This window comes from Macrobrachium nipponense, chromosome 9 (assembly GCF_015104395.2).
Source record: "Macrobrachium nipponense isolate FS-2020 chromosome 9, ASM1510439v2, whole genome shotgun sequence".
NCBI lineage: Eukaryota > Metazoa > Arthropoda > Malacostraca > Decapoda > Palaemonidae > Macrobrachium > Macrobrachium nipponense.
Genome location: NC_061110.1, coordinates 10,291,882 through 10,311,512, shown reverse-complemented (window position 1 = coordinate 10,311,512; position 19,631 = coordinate 10,291,882). Strand labels below are relative to the sequence as shown.

Genomic DNA, 19,631 nt, shown 5'->3' with positions numbered 1-19,631 from the left:
ATGTTAACTGAAGGGGAATTTGTAGCTGAATGCGTATATACTATACATATATATTATGTTTATATATATATATATATATATATATATATATATATATATATATATATATATATATTTATATATATATATGTATGTATACTATATATACTATACATACATATATATAATATATTTTACTTTGACTTAACTTCTTAATATAATGTGGAGTTTTGCACGAATTTCCACGGTTTTTGACTTGTCTCTGAAAAAGAGTGTGTTCCTATTACGAATGATGATAACTACAATGAAAATAAATTTATATTACAATGTGTAGGATGAACACAAAACCGAGCAAGAGGGTCAGAGTTAGGGATAATCATAAATAAAAATATTATTTGCATTGGGGATAAGGAAAAGTTAGCAACAAAAAAGCAGGAAAAAAAACGGGTGCAAAAGAGAGAAGGGGGACGAAGGCTGGCCAATAAACAAATGCAAGATAAAGCTGTCTTAAGTCGACAGTCCAAATGCGCAGGTTGGGGACCTTAAGCCAGGAGAGAATGATGCAAATACTCACAGGGAATATACCGGTTAGATCACTCAGCTCAGTACTGTTAGAAACACTAACACACGTGCATATATAATATATATATATATATATATATATATTATATATATATATATATATATATATGTGTGTGTGTGTGTGTGTGTGTGTGTGTTTAATACATATACATATATTCATATATAAATATATATATATACATATAGTGTTGAGAACACCATCTAACCCAGACCACCTCTTAATTACTACCAAGCGCCTCAGCGGCATGGTTGGTATGGTATTAGCATCCCACCTCGGTGGTCGCGGGTTCGGTTCTCGGCCATACCATTGAGGTGTGAGAGATATGTATTTCTGGTGATAGAAAATTCACCTCTCAGAGGCGTGGTTCGAAGTCACGTAAGCCGTTGGTCCGTTGCTGAATAACCACAGGTTCCATGCAACGTAAAAGCACCATACAAACAAACAACATCTTAATTACTCCACCGAGTATCCGTACTCATGGTGTGCACGCAACCCCTCGCCTCGGTCATCGAATGCTCGTGTGATGTCCCTCGTTCCAAAGCAGCGACCATCACGCAGTGGCCATTGGCCCTGATGCTTAAAATTTGGCCAGATCTGGGTGGGAGACTGGTAGATGCACTTGTTAAGTGAAAACTTTCAGTTGCTTCAGAAAACCAGACATTGGAAATAGAAGCAGATGAATGTCTTAATGTTTTTATTGAAATAGAAATAATATTGTAAACAAATTAAAGTCAGTGACTTCTACCTGTCTTCAAGACTTTTAAGTGAAATTGTCTTTCTTGTGATAGAGATATCCTGCTGAGATATGGTCTCGTATATAATGTGTCTTGTAAACTTTGGAAAACTTTGGAAACTTCTTCAACTCCCCCCCCCCACCCCTCCACGCTTAGCCCCACAAATGAAACCCCCCCCCCCCAAACCCCCCCCACCCCTCCCTCTCCCTCCCCCCTTCCCCCCAGCAGTTACTTTATAACACGAAAATAAGATATAAAGGAAGGCATCCGGCGTCATAAAAGATCAAAACGAAAAAGCTGGAAATAAAAAATAAATAAAAAGGAAAAAAAAAATAGGGGATAAAATCCCACTGTGTAAAAAAAATAAAGACTGAAGAGAAGAATTGGATACTAAATCTGTGATGCATATTTTTCAAAAAAAACATTTCAACCTCTCTCTCTCTCTCTCTCTCTCTCTCTCTCTCTCTCTCTCTCTCTCTCTCTCTCTCTCCCCGTTTCTTTAAAACATAAGAGACTATCGAGAGCAAACATTTGGAAATATCTGGACTGTTTTTTTTTTTTCGGCTCGGGTGTTACCGAGATACTTCGCGTCTCATGTTTTCCACTTTGAAGTGAAGGTCTCACTTGTTGCTGGGGGAAGTGAAAGTATTGTATATTTATTATTCGGCTTGCAAATCAAGATGTTTCTAAAATTTTGAAAGTTTTTGGAGAAAGGGTGGGTTGTATATATTTGTTGCGTGGAGGAGACCGTGCGGATATTTTTGTCGTTTATACATAATAATAATAATAATAATAATAATAATAATAATAATAATAATAATAATAATAATAATAATAATAAAGCTCTCTGTTCAGATTTATTTTTGAATAAATTTGTACCAGTATATAACTGTAGATTTGTTTGTACATTTCAAGATTGGCGCTACTATGGGTGGTGTTTTTTAAATTTTTAGCAGTAATAATAATAATATATTTATTATTATTATTATTATTATTATTATCATTATTATTATTATTAAAATAAAACATTCAAATTGAAAGACAGAAAGCAAGACTCACAAATAAAAAGGTGAAGAACAAAAATAACACGAATTGAAATTGCTGTTTGTGTATTTGTTTACATAGTTCTGCTATGCTAGTGCATTTGGGCTGGATTGGATTGGGTGTGAGTTATTCATTTCACTGGCACAGGCGGCACATTGGAACTTTCGTTTCTGTAGCCTTTGATGTATTGACTCCATGCTGAGTGGATATATATATATATATATATATATATATATATATATATATATATATATCATTAGCGTGATAGAAAGTAAATAAATGAACAATTAAATAAGTACGTCAATCATGAACAAAGTATATTTTGACAAATAAAATAAAAATCCTCCTATGGAACTCGGCAGTAAATCGACTGCCGTGGGTCGCAGCAATGGGTGGGCAAGGAAGTCTTTAAAACAACCAACCTAGAATATATCTCCTTTTCCTCTCTTTTCTGCTCTTGCATTCTCCTCTTCATTTTTGTTCCCCAATAGCACATGAACCGGTATAACGTTACAATTACGTTAATATGCAGATAGGATGGTATATTTTAATCGCCTTCATTGTTGCTAAGCAGAAGGACAGCAAAGGAGAGAGAGAGAAAAGAGAGAGAGAGAGTGAGAGAGAGAGAAGGTATTTTGTTTGGTTACAGAACGAAGCGATGTTGCCACGTTTCCGAGGGACGCCTGTCCGGCGTTGCACATCTCTTCCTTCGAAATTGTCTAGCTACCAGCCAACAGAGCTGAATGCCAGGTTTATAAAACTGCATTTAGCTTTTTCTTCCGTGACGTTCGTTGGTTGCTTGGATCTTTCGTAACCTCTTATACACATTATTGAAGTAAAAGTCACTTTTTCTAGAGGTATTAGTTATCTATTTCAAAATATATTGAACAATCTCTTAAGGTTCTGGCAGTGTACAGCTACTGCCCTTTCTTGGTCAAGGGTAAATCCTGTCCTGTTGTGATGGCATATTGTGATTCTTTCTTAATTCGTTTCTAATGAACACATTAATATTCTTTGGAGGCTTGATTTCAAGTCATTGCCCCTTTGGTGGGCTTGTTCCAGATGAACAAGGTTCATCTATTGAGTAATTATAATAATGATAATAATGACATTCTAGAAAATCTCTTGAGTACGATCCGCTCGTCTTGAGCTTCCAGGTATGGATACGCATCCTACGAGAGTCCGTTCGTAGTGAAGGAAGCTACAGAGTCCTAAACATGCAGGAAGATGCAGTATGGACTGTTCGCAGGCAAAGTGAAATTGCCTGGCCACTGACCTCCTGCAGAATATGTACAAATATATACAAGTCTTGTTGGCAACTACTTGACGGGTGTTTCAGCCGAGCGCCTATTTATAACGCCGTAGTTATATGCAGTAGCTCCCTGGTGTTGTTTTGTACTACCCAGCTTATTATTATTATTAAATGGACACTAGTTATATGCAGTAGCTCACCTGGTCTTTTGTTCTACCTAACTTATTATTATTATTATTATTTTTATTTTTATTTTTTTTTTTATTTTTTTTTTTTTGCTCTATCACATCCTCCAATTCGACTGGGTGGTATTTATAGTGTGGTTCCGGGTTGCTTCCTGCCTCCTTAAGAGTCCATCACTTTTTCTTTTCTTATATTATTATTATTATTATTATTATTATTATTATTAAGGATAAAATTAGACTTCTCTCGAGGGAACAATCTAGTTCATTCCCACTGAAGAAGAGGGAGTGTGCATCACAAGCGTATTTTTTAATTATAATATAATAATATATATACAAAGATTTAGATACAGAGAAGTCTTGATATCATCAGAAAAGGTGATTATTCTTATTAGTCTTCATTATTATTACTGTAATTCTTTCTGTACTTGGGTATACATATTATTATTATTATTATTATTATTATTATTATTATTATTATTATTATTATTATTATTATTATTATTATTATTATTATTATTATATCATTAATATTTATTATTATTATTATTATTATTATTATTATTATTATTATTATTATTAGAAGATGAGTCCTATTCATATGAAACAGCCCACCACAGGGGTCATTGACTTGAAATTCAAGCTTCCAAGAAATAGATGTGCTTTTGAAAAAGGTAACAGAAGGTAATGGAATGTAAAAAGAAGAGAGCAGTTATTATCAATTTTTAAAAACGACAGAATATTAACAGATCAACTGCAAATAAAATGTAAGTATATATATATATATATATATATATATATATATATATATATATATATATATATATATATAAAGCATTATGTTTAATCAGTCATCCATTACTGTAACAATAGCCCGCAGAGGAAGTGCAGCGCTGGTTATTTTTTTACCTTCCCTCAAGGTGTAAAAAAACAGAAAAACCTTTATAAATACCTTCTAGTTTTTATCGTCCGTCAGGGTAGTAAAAACAGAAACCTTTTGAAACACCTTCTTGCCTCAAGGGCGTATTGATAAAGCCGAACGTTAACAACGTTTAATATGAAAAATCTTCACTACACTTTGAAAAATTAGGTAAGCTATTTCATCTTCTTCTGAGAGCTTGTTCCGTATGATAGGGTTCATCTTCTGAATAATAATAATAATAATAATAATAATAATAATAAATATAATAATATGGGATATGCCGTGAAATTGTACCCATATCATAGGAGCACTAGGCACGATCCCAAGATCCCTGAAAAAGAATCTAGAAAATTAGAGGCTGAAGTAGCTCCAGGACTCGTGCAGAAGAGTGTGATCCTAGAAACGGCGCACATAGTAAGAAAATGATGGACTCCTAAGGAGGCAGGATGCAACCCGGAACCCCACACTATAATACCACCCAGTCGAACTGGAGACTGTGAGAGCAAAAAAAAAAAAAACAATAATAAAAAATAAATAATAATAATGTTCTAAAGGGTCCACAATAATACTAAGTGTTAAGAGTCCGTGTATAGTTTTTTTTTTTTTTTTTTTTTGGACTCAAGATGAACCCAGGGAAGGGTTTCGAAAGCTTTCTGTAAAGTCTTAAAAATTATTACACGGACTCTTAACACTTTGTATAATATTGTGGACCCTTTACAACTCTCGCGATAGAGAGTTTTTTCCCTAATAATAATAATAATAATAAATAATAATAATAATATAATAATAATAATAATCGCACGAATCGCTAGAATGGCGACGGAATCCACACTGGTTGATGGTGGTTAATATACAGGGTGTCCATAAAGTCCCAGTACCATTGTGGAGAATAAATACTTGTAATGGTACTGGGACTTTATAGACACCTTGCATAATTTACATCTACACCATCGTGGATTTCGACAATTAATAATAATAATAATAATAATAATAATAATAATAATAATAATAATAATAATAATAATAATAATAAATCGTTTTACAGACTCCATTATTTTCACTGTAATCATCAGCATTAAACAACATCGTAAACCCTCTACAGTGATTACTTACTACGTTTACAAAAGATACCAGAGAGTTTTACAACTCTTAATGATTCCAGGACGAAAAGTACTAGGCACTCGCAGGCTTTGTAAAAGATAGTTTTTATCGGCGCCGAGTTTTTCAGAACTCTATATCGCGAATATTTATTGTTTATTTCAGTTACCGAACGAATTTGAACTCGAGATTTTTTCACCTGTGATCTTAATTAAAACGGAAATGAAGTAGTTTTCGTATTTGAGATTTTGAAGAACTTTATTTTGATTTTATTTTTTATTCTTTATTACCTTCCGTTACAGGTGTATCATTCACTGTTTAGGACAACTGTTGAACTATAGGCCTAAACGGATAGGTAGGCCTAAGTGGTGCAGCCTGACCCGTAGGGAGCCAATCCCGAATTTTTTCGTTCGTTGATAAATTTAATATGTCAATTGAAAAACTAGAATGTAACGTTTGTTGTTACGGTGAATTAAAAGTAAATTTAATTAACATTGAAGAACTAGAATGTGACATTTGTTGTTACGGTAAATTAAAAGTAAATTTAATTAACATTGAAGAACTAGAATGTAACGTTTGTTGTTACGGTAAATTAAAATTAAATTTAATTAACACTGAAGTACTAGAATGACATTTGTTGTTACGGTAAATTAAAAGTAAATTTAATTAACATTGAAAAACTAGAATGTACCGTTTGTTGTTACGGTAAATTTAAAGTAATTTTAATTAATATTTAAGTAACTTGTAGAGTAAAACTCTTAGTGCCGAAATAAAGTGATATTTTGGGCGGAAAATTAGTCCGATTTATGGAGTCCGTGAAAGAGAAAGACTATAAATATCTAAGAGTTATAGGATTTCAAACTCGGTAGCATTAAAAACATGATCTTTACGTCTGTTATCAATTAATGAGGAATAATTACATTGAGATAAAATCCGTAGGTCTCTTCCACTGAGAAATAAATTATTATAGTTATTTTTGTTTATTATTGTAATTTGCTTTTTTGCTGTTCATTTATTTATCTTTTTGCCGCTTGTCACTATAATACAATTATCCTTGAATTTTAGTGTTTCACTTACTTTTTTGTCCTAATTTTATTTTATTTTATTTATTTATTTATTTTATTTATTTATTAGTAATTGTTCTCTTCTTTCTGTATTTCCGATTACCTTCTGTAACTTCTTGAATTTCAAGTCAGTGATCCTTTTTTTGGGGGGGTGGGGGCCTTGTTCCATATGAATAGGGTTCATCTTCCAAATAATAATAATAATAATATAATAATATAATCATCATCATCATCATCATCATCATCATCATCATCATCATCATCATAGGAACACTCGGCACGATCCCAAGATCCCTGAAAAGGAACCTGGGAAAAACTGGTAGATGCCGGAGTAACTCCAGGACTTGTGCAGAAGAGTGTGCTACTAGAACAGAGCACTTAGTGAGAAAAAGTGATGGACTCCTAAGCTTAAGAGCAGGATGCAACCCGGAACCCCCCCCCCCCCCCCCCACCCGCCAATTAACACTATGAAGACCACCCAGTCGAATTGGAGGACTGTGATAGACAAAAGAAAAATAAATAATAATAATAATGATATTCATGATGATGATGATGATGAATAATAATAATAATAATAATAATAATAATAATAATAATAAAATAATACCTCATTAAAGTAATTTATCCAGTTGGTCTTATTCTTCAATATCTTTTTTCCACATAAATTTTATTTATTTATTTATTTATTTTTTTTTTTTTTTCGCGCCATTGGCGTCCTTGCTGCACCGAATGATGGTCACTATTCCAACCGAGCATACCTGTCTTCGGCCGAAGAGAGAGAGACCCCCAGCTATCCAAGATTTAAACCAGCAGTTCGAAAACTTTAATTTTTTTTCTGAACTTTATCCGTATACGAAGGTAAATCCCGTTTTCTTTTATCATTCGTCGAAGGACTGAAAAGTGGATTCATTCATTTCGAATGACAAGGATGAATTCGGTGTCACATTGATGAGTCTGAGCTCGTTTCGTCAATCATTCATTCACCGAACTGTGACGCAATTTCGATAAACTCACTTGTTTTGTTATCTTCCCATTTCTCGAAAGTGTCACAGAGCTTTCATATAAAATGTTTTATTTTCAAAAAATTTTTTCTTTCGCTTTTTCTTCAGATTTTTCGCCGCTGCGTTTTTGTTCTGGAATTTATTCTCTTCTCAGAAGGAGGCGTTTCTTTCTTGAAGGCCGATGGAGTTTTTACGAAAGGAAGGATTCGGTTAGATCATTTGCTTTGTCTTACATATTCATAAAAAGAGAGAGAGAGAGAGAGAGAGAGGAGGAGAGAGAGAGAGAGAGAGAGAGAAAGGGGGTGGGGAGTGAGAGATTGAGGGAGAGAAATAGAAAGAGAGAGAGAGAGAGAGAGAGAGAGAGAGAGAGAGAGAGAGAATTTTTAAAAGATTATATGTTCCTACACAAATGGAAACCTTCGCTCTCTACATAGCATTTAAATCCTTCAGGTTTATATATTAGAAAAAATATAAATTACTTTTTAAAAAATGTCCTGCTGTTGCCATAACGCCGATAAGGGTGCAGTGATTATTAACAGCTCATTTCAGATTTTAAAAAAGGGGGGCGGCGCCCGCTCGCTTGATTATGCCTGCCCCTTGTGTTCTATTAAGCTACAACTCGATTCCTGGTATTCTTAACAATGTGAAGGTTCCCTTTGACTCAGATTTTGCGCAAAATGAATATAGATGTGATCGAATATCAAGGAAAACAGATGAAGGAAAAGAATTCCAGAGCTTGACTGAGAACGAGGAGATACGAGAAGTGGTGGCCAAACGGGCGCTACGCTGACGATGTTATGCGTTCCTTTTACTGTGTCTCCGTTCATATTCTCCTTCTTCCATCTACCTTTCGACTCTCTTCTAACAATCGTTCCATAGTGCAACTCTGAGGTTTTCCTCCTGTTACACCTTTTAGACCATTTTTTCTCTCATTTTCCCCTTCAGCGCCGAGTGACCTCATAGGTCCCAGCGCTTGGCTTTTGACGTACATTCTATATATTCCATTCCACTCCATAACGAATGAGGTAACTTTAAAATGGAATGAAATGATGCAGATTTATGCAGACTGCGACGAGGAAAGACAATAGATGATTGGAAGCCCCGATTCGAAACCTCCTCATCAATTAAAAGTTGGTCCTGGGACCTATGAGGTCATTCAGCGCTGAAATAGAAATGGACAGTGAAAAGGTTTGAAAGGTGTAACAGGAGGAAAACCTCAAAGCAGTTGCACTGTGAATCAAGTGTTAGGAGAGGGTTAAGGAAAGTAAGATGGAAGAAAGAGAATATGAGTGGAGGTACAGTAAAAGGAACGAAAGTGGTTGCAGCTAGGGGCCGAAGGCAGCGCTGCAAAGAACCTTAAGTAATGCCTACAGTGCACCGCATGAGGTCCACTGACGGAACTACCCCCCCCCCCCCCCCCCCCCCCCCCACCCACCCACCCACCCCCACAAGGGATGAAGTTTTTCGGAATGACAGGCTGCTCGTGGTCAAAAATTTGTGTTAGTATCAGTGAGAGAAGTGGGATAAATATATCCTCGGATAAAGATATCGTTTGTGATTGAGTATAACAGAGAGTTTCTATGTCCAGGATACTCTCTGTGCAAGAGCCCGTACAGAAATAAGCCTATATGCAATTAGCTACAAATCTCTTTTAATATCCAATTCGCTCTACCTCGGAATTAATATATTTTCATGTATGTTAAACCGAAGGGGAATTTTTTAGTTGATTATAATTTCGTCCTCTCGTGGGCTCGAACCAGCGCCCAGCGGAGTGAGGAGAAATCAGGACTTCAGTGATGTTATCGACTCGGCCAACATGCATCTCAAAGCTTTGTGTTGCAATTTGTTCAGCTTTCATTATATATATATATTATATATATATATATATATATATATATATATAGATAGTATATATTTGTATATACAGATATATAAACATATATATTATGACAACTTCTTTCCTTAGAAGTCTTTTGAGGTGGGGTTGCGAACCCCATACCTTCCTGAACACTAGCTGCGACCCAACGCAGTCATGTAACTAAATGGGGCATCATGACAAATAGAATTACGTGCCCATACCCTCGTCTTACTCGGCGGCACGGGTATGGAACTCGACCTTCCTAGAGTTGAAAAACGATGGTTGATTTAATGTAATGAAGGCATTTTTATAATTTCTGTGTCGTGGAAGCAATACATTTCGATGTGACTTGATGTTACTGCAGTCAGTAGTCCCTCAGGTCACGGGAAAAAAAAAACAAAAAAAAAACTTGAGCCCTGGAAATGGTATGTTAATTTAGTGATGAAAAGGAAAAAATGAAGTAGGTCAAATTTATGCAGGTGCCCAGCAGGAAGCACAAAATACTATATATATGTAGCACAAAATACTATATATATATATATATATATATATATATATAGATATCTATATTAATACTCTACTATATACTATAGATATCTATAAATAAATATATATATATATATATATACATATAGATATCTATATATATATCTATATATTATATATATATAGATATGATATCTAACTATATCATATATCTATATTATGTATCTATATAATATATATATATATCTATCTATTATATATCACGACATCTTGATTTGTAAATATGACGAAGACCGAATTTTCCGTCTCTCTCTCTCTCTCTCTCTCTCTCTCTCTCTCTCTCTCTCTCTCTCTCTCCCACTTTTTAAACAATATCCAAAATCCCTTCATAATAAACGGTTCATCCAGATTATATATCCTCAGTAGCAAAAAAAAGAAAAAAAAATCCACAGCCTTTCCCACCGTGTATAATTCTCGAAAGATATATATATATATATATATATATATATATATATATATATATATATATATATATATATATATTTCGAGAATTATTACGGGTGTAAAGTGCTGTGATTTTTTTTTCTTTTTTTGCTACTGAGGATATATAATCGTGATGAGCGTTTATTATGAAGGGATTTGGATATTGTTTTAAAAAGTGGAGAGAGAGAGAGAGAGAGAGAGAGAGATTCGTCCTCGTCACTATTTACAAATCAAGATGTCTTGAACATATTTCTTAATAAACCGCGAATTAAAACGCCCGTATTTAGAATTAAATAAGAATTAGAAAGAACATGACGGAGAACATAGAAGATCAGATTCCATATCCCAAGAACATTAAAAATCAGCTACTGTAATTAATTTTGTAAGCAGGCAAGAGTACAACTTTAAATGAATTAACGGAAAATATAAGTAGGCATTACCCGGGTGCCACAAGTAGTGTTGATTATTCGGCCTAATTATGATTTAGCCCACTGCTGCCGTTCATGCCAGTCTCCTAAGGTCTGTTGCAAGTAGCTGTAAAACTTATTTTTATGCAGAAGGCAAGGCTCTTAAAACAGATGCCCAATCTTATTCTGCTATCCTGTCTGAAGTTGACATAAGGCGTTAAATTTCTGTTGCATGCATTCGGGGTATGAAGCTGCTAGCCCCCATGCCCCGTAGGGGGGTAGTGCCGTCAGTGCACCTCACTCAGTGCAGTGTATGCATTGCTTAAGGTTCTAGCTGCAAGTCGTATCATTCCTTTTACTGTACCTCTGTTCGTATTACCTTTCTTCCATCTTACTCTCCACCCTCTTCTAACAAGTTTTCCATAAGTGAACCTCTGGGGTATTTTCCAACTGTTTACATCTTTCAAACCTCTTTACTCTGTTTCACCTTTTTGCCCTGAATGACCTCGTAGATCCTAGTGCTTGGCCTTTGCCCTAAATTTCGTAATCCAGTTCCAGAGATGGTCGAGTTAGGCAGTCACCATTCCAAGTTAGGCGGTCACCATTCCAATTTAGGCGGTCACCATTTCAAGCTCAGACCAAAAAGCCAGGTTTTCTCAACTCGAGGGACCGATAAAAAGGCGCTTTTTGTTGCCCAAACCCAATGCCCATAATTAAGCCTCAATACGGAAACTTTATGGGGGATAAAAAAAAAGATGGATTCCCTTTTTGAAATTGGTCGGTACTCGTACATAAAAGAAGGTCGCTTCTTCAAACGTCCCGGGGCTGAAATATGAGTTGTTATTTCGAACGATATTAATGAGCGCGGTCTCGCTTCCTAAATCATACGTCGAGAGAGAGAGAGAGAGAGAGAGAGAGAGAGAGAGAGAGAGAGAGAGAGAGAGTGTGTGTGTGTGTGTGTTCACAAAAGACGGAGAGGCCGTTCGGTCGATAAAAACTTTTGAGTTTTTGTCTTCCAGATTCCTCAGAATCGTCATAGATTTCATAAAATCTTTTTCTCTGTATTCTTTTATAGCCTCCCTTTCTTCTTCTTCGGATTCCTCATTAGCTGGGTTTTGTTTCCACTTTTGATTTATTTTTTAATCAGAAGGAGAAATCTCCATACCTTTGTCAGGTTTAATGAAAAATGTGTATAAAGGAATTTTTTTTTAAGATGTTCGGCTTTTCATTTTGTCAGAGGCATCATAATAGTCAAAATCTTTTATGTCTTTCTTGAATGCGCAAACAGACATTGGGAAATTTCACAGCGATTTCGTTCTTCAGAGCATTGCCTGGTACGTTAATTGCCTTTTGGTTTGTGAAATAAACATGATAGGGCCAACTGAACTGATGATTATAATCATAATATTTGTTGTTCCACTTTCTGGTAAAGAATATTTCCTTGTAATCACAATATTTGTTGTCCACTTTCTGGTAAAGAATAATTCCCTGTGTATGACAGTCTCCAAGCTGATAAAGTGGTGACGCTATCAAAAAGATATTACTGGCCCCCTCCCGCTGAACTGAACATTTTGATCATTATTAGAATCATTATTTCTCTATTCATTTGGAAGAGGACCAGTCTCTCCATTAAGGTAATTAACGAATGATCTGAACGGGGAACACTTTATCGATCAGAGAATCTGTCACGAGGCTTATCAGCTGACACTATACATCTCTTCGACGTCTGGGAATAAGCCAAAATGACATCGTATTTTGTTTTGTTTGGGGGTGCTCCCCCCACCCCCCCCCCCGCCCCCCCCCCTCCCCCCACCCCCCCACCGCCCCAGTTTTTGGCTAGAGGGCCTGGTTCATCATTCTAGCTAACTCCCATCATCATTCATTATACAGAATAGAAGGGGAAAGATGGATAAAGAAGAAGAGGAGGAGGAGGAGGAGGAGGAGAAAGAAGATGGATGTCTATAATATATATAGATTGACTCAGAGGGTTCAGTAGGGTTAAGTTAAAATATAACCCATCTAGGGACTGAAGTATTTTATTAATGGACACGGTGAATTCTAAGAATGGCTCATTAGAAAAATGAAGGGGCACTTATTTATCCTGTTTTGATTGGTTTTTGGGGTAAAAACAAAAACTAAAAAGGAGAAAGACTTATTTACTCTGGTGATGCCCAGTAAATACGTTCACTTAATAACTATAACCCAAACCTTCCTGTAGGGGTTTGGGTGCCATTTTAGCATAGATACCAATCAATCAATCAATCTAACCATCACTCAATCAGTTCTCCCCAAAGAGGTACAACCCCCCACCCTCACTTTCGTTTTTATCACCCAGTGAGGGTGAGGGTACGTACATTCCTCTCTAGGTAAACTGACTGAGGGCATTGGTGCCTCGGATATATATATTCATATTTATACCCTGACCTCGAGAGTTCACTGGGCATACAGCAAAAAAAAAAAAAAAACTTACTTTTCCGAAAGTGGGTACGTGTTTAATTTGTTTTGGTCGTTAGTAAGTAAGTGTGGGGCTTCCTGGGTTCATTTTTGGGGCTATTTCGAGAATCAGTCTCTGATTATAACAGGAGGCATGTCTTACCCAGAGGGTTCGCCTAATGGCGGACTGTAAGCATTAGAGTAAGGCATTGGGAAACGTAGTGAAATTTGTCGAATATTGCAAGAAGGATCTGTGTGTATATCTGCATACATACATACACAAACACTATGTATATATTTACATTATATATGTGTGTATATATGTAAAAATATGTATGCATGTATACATTCATATGTAAATAAATTCTTCTGTTAAAACAGGATACTACGTCTCAAGGATAAAAGGGCCATGAAAACACTCTGGTTTAAAGGAATATATTCATAAGTCAGTCCACCGAAATATAGTCCTATTTTGTACGAGAGAGAGAGAGAGAGAGAGAGAGAGAGAGAGAGAGAGAGAGAGAAGCCTCTTCTCGTCAATAAGGGGAAAATTTACTCGTTTAAAAGGGTGTCTTTACAGGCTCCTGGGAGCAATTTTTCCTTTTCGTGTTATTTGCTGTTTATGGTCTTCACCGAGTCGTAACTAAACGCTCTCATCTTCTCTCTCCCTCTCTCTCTCTCTCTCTCTCTCTCTCTCTCTCCTCTCTCTCTCTCTCTCTCTCTCTCTCCCCCCCCCCAGAATCTTATGTGGTGGGACGCTTAAGTGGCTCTAAATTATCCAGGGCGTTAACTAAAATTAACTAATTGGTAAACTAATTATTTTCTAAAATGTTTTTTTTTATGTTCTTAGAACACCTACATTACTTAATCGTATGGTTACACGAAGGTGTGTCTCTACTATAACCATTTTTTGGAGTAATTAAGTGAAGAAAAGTCATCCATTCATCGGGTAATTAAACTGGCGTCACATCGTCTAGGTTATGACGCTATTTTTTTTTTTTTTTTTTTGTTTTTTTAGCCACAGATCATTCAGTCATACTTACTGGATGACTTTTCTTTGATTGGTTAATTACTCGATGGACTGAGTACTTTCGAGATTTGCTGAATATGGACAATATTATGTAAGAGCAGAAAAGGTTAATGTTAGATTAAAATCCCGTTGTGTTTTGGAAATATATAAAAAACGCTAACATGCAACTACCTTCATTCCTTTTACTGTACCTCCGTTCATATTCTCTTTCTTCCATCTTATTGGCCACCCTCTCCTAACAAGTGTTTCATAGTGCAACTGCTTTGAGGTTTTCCTCCTGTTACACCTTTCAAACCTTTTTACTACTGTCAATTTCCGTTTCAACGCTGAATGACCTTAGTTGCCCCAGTGCTTGGCATTATGCCAAAAAATCTATATAAATCAAATTAAATACAGAGGATAAACAAATCGACAGTTATGTATATGTATGTGTATACATATATTTAAAGCTCAATCTGTACAGATTTATCTTTTAAAATATTATGTATATGCATGTACATAACTGTCGATTTTTTCTCTCCATTTCAAGACCAACCTTTCTCCTCGCTACGATCACCTGGGTAGGATTGAAACTGTTAGTGACTTGTAGCGGATATATATATATATATATATATATATATATATATATATAGATATATATATATATATATATATATATATATATATGTATGTATATATATATATATATATATATATATATATATTTATATATATCCCGCTACAAGTCTCTAACAGTTTCAATCCTACCCAGGTGATCGTAGCGAGGAGAAAGGTTGGTCTTGAAATGGAGAGAAAAAATCGACAGTTACGAGTCATATTGCATGTTTGTTTACGAGTCAACTTGCGTGTTTGTTTATGGGTCAAATTGTGTGTTTGTTTATGAGTCAAACTGCATGTTTGTTTATGAGTCAACGTACATGTTTGTTTGAGAGTCAAATTGCATGCTTGTTTATGAGTAGATTTATCTTTTACTTTTTTTAGCATTTGCATGTTTGGTATTATTTTCAAGCATTTACATGTTTAGTTATGAGTACTATATATATATAATATTATATATATATATATATATATATATATATATATATATATATATAATATATATATATATATTATATTATTATATAGTAATCATAACTAAACATGTAATGCTTGAAAATAATACCAAACATGCACAATGCTAAAAAAAGTAAAAAGATAAATCTACTCATAAACAAATATGCAATTTGACTGATAAACAAACATGCAATATGACTCATAAAGAAACATGCAGTTTGACTCATAAACAAACACACAATTTGACCCATAAACAAACACGCGAGTTGACTCGTAAAACAGACATGCAAGTTGACTCATAAACAAACATGCAATATGACTCATAAACAAACATGCAATATGACTCATAAACAAACATGCAATTTGACTCGTAAACAAGCATGCAATATGAGATACTGAAGAAAAATCCAGAAACTACTTCGGTCTTCACTCATAGTAAGTCATGAGGTATATATATATTATATATATATATATATATATATATATACATATATATATATATATATATATATATATACGGACACTTGTGATTATGAGTAATGCGTTTGTAAAATAGATTGCATGTTAGCAGTGTCATGTCTTCATGAGTGATTGGGGAGGTGGGAGACTAAGAAGAAGAAGGAGGAGGTAGGAGGAGGAGGAGGAGGAGGAGAGAAGAGAGTAATGGAAATATTACAATACTATTGCTACTATTACACTGCCACTAACCACTACTACTACTAGTAATAATAATATTATTATTATTATTATTATTATTTATTATTAATGAAAGGAGAAACTAATAAAAAACAAATCGATGCCAATAGGAAGGAAGGTTCGCGAGAAGTCTTGGCACTCCGTGAACTGGGCACTACGCAAGTGCCAGGTTGTTGCGGGTGGCAGGGGTGGGACTGGGTATGGGAGGGTGTGGGGGAGTGATGCCCAGGAATGCAACGGGGGTATGTGGTGCCAGAGGAATCATGCTCTCACAAACGTGTTGAGGAGCGGACAGTGTGTCAGACAGTCGGTGGGTAGGAGGCCTTGTATACAGCGCGAGGGTATCTCGTGGTTCTATGAAATCATTGGCAGAATAAAAGTCATAGTGAGATCAATGAAATAGGCTGGTCATTGGAATTGGTGTCGTTGAGGTGTCTTGATAATTAAAAGGAAGGAAAAAAGCTAATCTAGAATTCGTGACCTAGTATTGACCTTCAGCAAGCAAGGAAGTGAGCAGTTCAGACGAAGTGAATTGATGCTCCTGAAGGGAAATCAGTGACCCGTTTGCAATCGGTGACTTCGTTTTACTTCTGTGGTGATTTACGGCCTTCTCTTGAAGGAGAAAAAGAAGAAGAAGAAGTATATAAGAAGCCCTCTCACATATTCGTTTGCTGGTCTTGTTGTCAGCGATGCCTCGTCGCAACCAGCCAGAGTCTCTGCAGAAGAGCGCGATGGTTTCCATCGCGAAAAACTTCGACTTCATCTGCTACCAGGCCAAGACCAAGGAGCAGATGCACCAGATGATCCAAGACGAAACGTACCTCGACATCGAGGGGCCTTTTGTGCACATGCGTAAGTTCGAGGTGTTACGAAACGGTCTCTCTCTCTCTTTCTAAGAAAGTTACGAAAGATCAGTAGTTCTTTGACGAAACACTATTTTTAAGAAAGTTACGAAAGATCAGTAGGTCTTTGACGAAACTCTTTCTTTAAGAAAGTTACGAAAGATCAGTAGTTCTTCAACGAAACACGTTCTCGAAAAAAGTTGCGAAAAATCAGTAGTTCTTTAAGGAAACTATCTGTCTAGGCGTGGTACGAATTTACGAAATTATCTCTCCAGAAAAGTTACGAAAAATCAGTAGTTCTTTAACGAAACTATCTATCTAGGCGTAGTACGAATTTACGAAACTATCTCTCTAGAGGAGTCACGAAAGATCAGTAGTTCTTTGCGGACTTTGTCCAGAAAAGTTTACGAAAAATCAGTATCTCTTTTTTTTTCTATAAATGTTACGAAAGTTTTCTGGTTTAGTTGGGAACGATTGGCATAGGTCAGTGAGGAGACGTGCAGCTGTTTATGGCGACGCCACACATTTTACACAATCACACAACAAGTTTGTTCTTTATATAAAAAACAGGCCATGAGCTCTTGATTGCAAATCACACTTTGATTCTCCAACTGTGATTCCATGTAGTATTATTTTTTAACGAATTCAGTGTTTGGGAACATGGTTTTTTTATATAACAGCCTCTTAAATGCAGTGAACTGCCGTAATTATCATGATTAATGACCCAAAATAGATCAGAAGTAAAAGTAGTTACTGTAGTTGATAGGTCGTAGCATGTTACATGCTGACCAAACTAACCTTGCTTAACCTAACCTATCCATTCCTAATGTGACCTGGCCTGATTTCACTGTTCCTGTCTTTGACCTGTCGTGACCCCTAACCTTAACCTAATATAACCTGGCTCTATGTAATTTAACTTCCCTTCCCTTGCCTAGTGTAATCTTTTATAAATAAGATGATGACATTGATGTAATGAATTAGTTTAACCAGACCATTGAATGGAAGTACTCTATGCTGATTTCATAGGGCTGACCCTGACCTGACCTGACCTAACATTTTTTTCAAAGCTTTGTATCCAACAGGGAAATAAATTACGAAATTCCTCCCTCTGAGGTTGGGTTCGAACCCACACTAGTCAGGAGACTGAGTTTATGTAGTACTCAGAATATTAGCATTGCACCAAGAAGAAGGTCAATCATTTATTTATTTTTTTAACTGAAATTTTACAGAATCTTTAGACCACATTCAAGAACCTAATCGTTTGTTGTGGAATCGTATTATGATTCATCTGTATCTTGGCTTTTAATGATATTAATCTAACTTATGTCATTCTAGATTGCTGTTTGTGTATATTCGTATGTATTCAGTGTAGTGTATTAATTCCTGTGTGACGTCAAGCGAATGACAGCACAAAGGAAAAGGTAAATAATGAAACAGAACTGTAATTTCGGACACTAAAGGAAGAGAGGTAAAGTAAAAGGAGAATGGACTAGAAAATTAAGTAGCGTGAATTAAGTAAATAGAGGTAAATAATGTAAAGTAAATACACTGACACTTATGATAACAAGGGACTGAGGGAGATAAAACGCGTGATTAAAACTTAAATTAGACTGGAATCGGCAGAGCAGAAAATGCATCTCCGCTGATACCGAAACTCTTCCCTGTGCTTTCTCTTTCACGAGTCTCCACTTATCTCCAACCAGCCTCGCGTCTCGTCGCTCTCGACTGGCGCCACCGCGTACTGGTCTCCCCCAGTACTTGTTCGAGGGACATGTCTAAGCCATCTCCATCCCATTTTCATCATTATCTCGTCTACATTTGTAACTTCCGTAATTTTTTTGTAATAATTGGGCTAATAATCTTTTTAAAGATTTGTTCTCAAATCGACATAATTTTGTAAAGTTGTTATTCCATCCACTTAACCCGATTCATGTGTGTATAACAATTCTAATGGTACTAAGCTTAAATTTCGAGTGCAATTTCAGCCTGTTTTTTTTGGTTTCCAAAAAGTCTGTATTTCACTTAATTCTAACTGGAGTGAACCTCTTCATGACAATGTCCTCATTACCTCTAGTTTTCATAGATTTGTTCTGCCTCCTGAGCAAGCGTAGTAAATAACAATGTTTTTGTAAATTGAAAAGTTCGTGTAAATGCCTTTAAAAAAAAAACTTGTATTTATTTTACATTATTTACCCCTAACTTAATACTGTTCTCCTGGCATGTTAATACGTTTTTATCTATATATTGATTTATTATTTTTTTTCCTTTTTGTAATAAGTGGGGATTCTTCTCTCTCTATTTCCCTTTACCTCCTCTTACTTCTACCTAATGAACGCCTTAATATTCTTTAGAAGCTTGAATTTCAAGTCAGTTGCGCCTTTGATGGGCTTGTTCCAGATGAATAGGTTTCATCTCCTGAATGATAATAATAATAATAATATTAATAATAATAATAATAATAATAATAATGATAATAAATATTCT

The 19,631-nt window shown here is 35.5% G+C and overlaps 1 protein-coding gene across 4 annotated transcripts in view; it reads left to right on the top strand.

Moving 5' to 3' along the window:
* Window positions 1-19,631, top strand: part of LOC135218494 (uncharacterized) — a 313,449-nt gene that overhangs the window by 197,134 nt on the left and 96,684 nt on the right. For 2 of the 4 annotated variants that reach the window (XM_064254843.1, XM_064254842.1), the window contains exon 1: window positions 16,591-17,157. The exons of the other annotated variants lie outside the window; for them this stretch is intronic. In XM_064254843.1, the coding sequence (XP_064110913.1) occupies window positions 16,995-17,157 (163 nt within the window). In that variant the 5' untranslated portion in view covers window positions 16,591-16,994. Of the gene's footprint in view, window positions 1-16,590; window positions 17,158-19,631 lie in introns of those variants that run through there. 4 annotated transcript variants of the gene reach the window in all.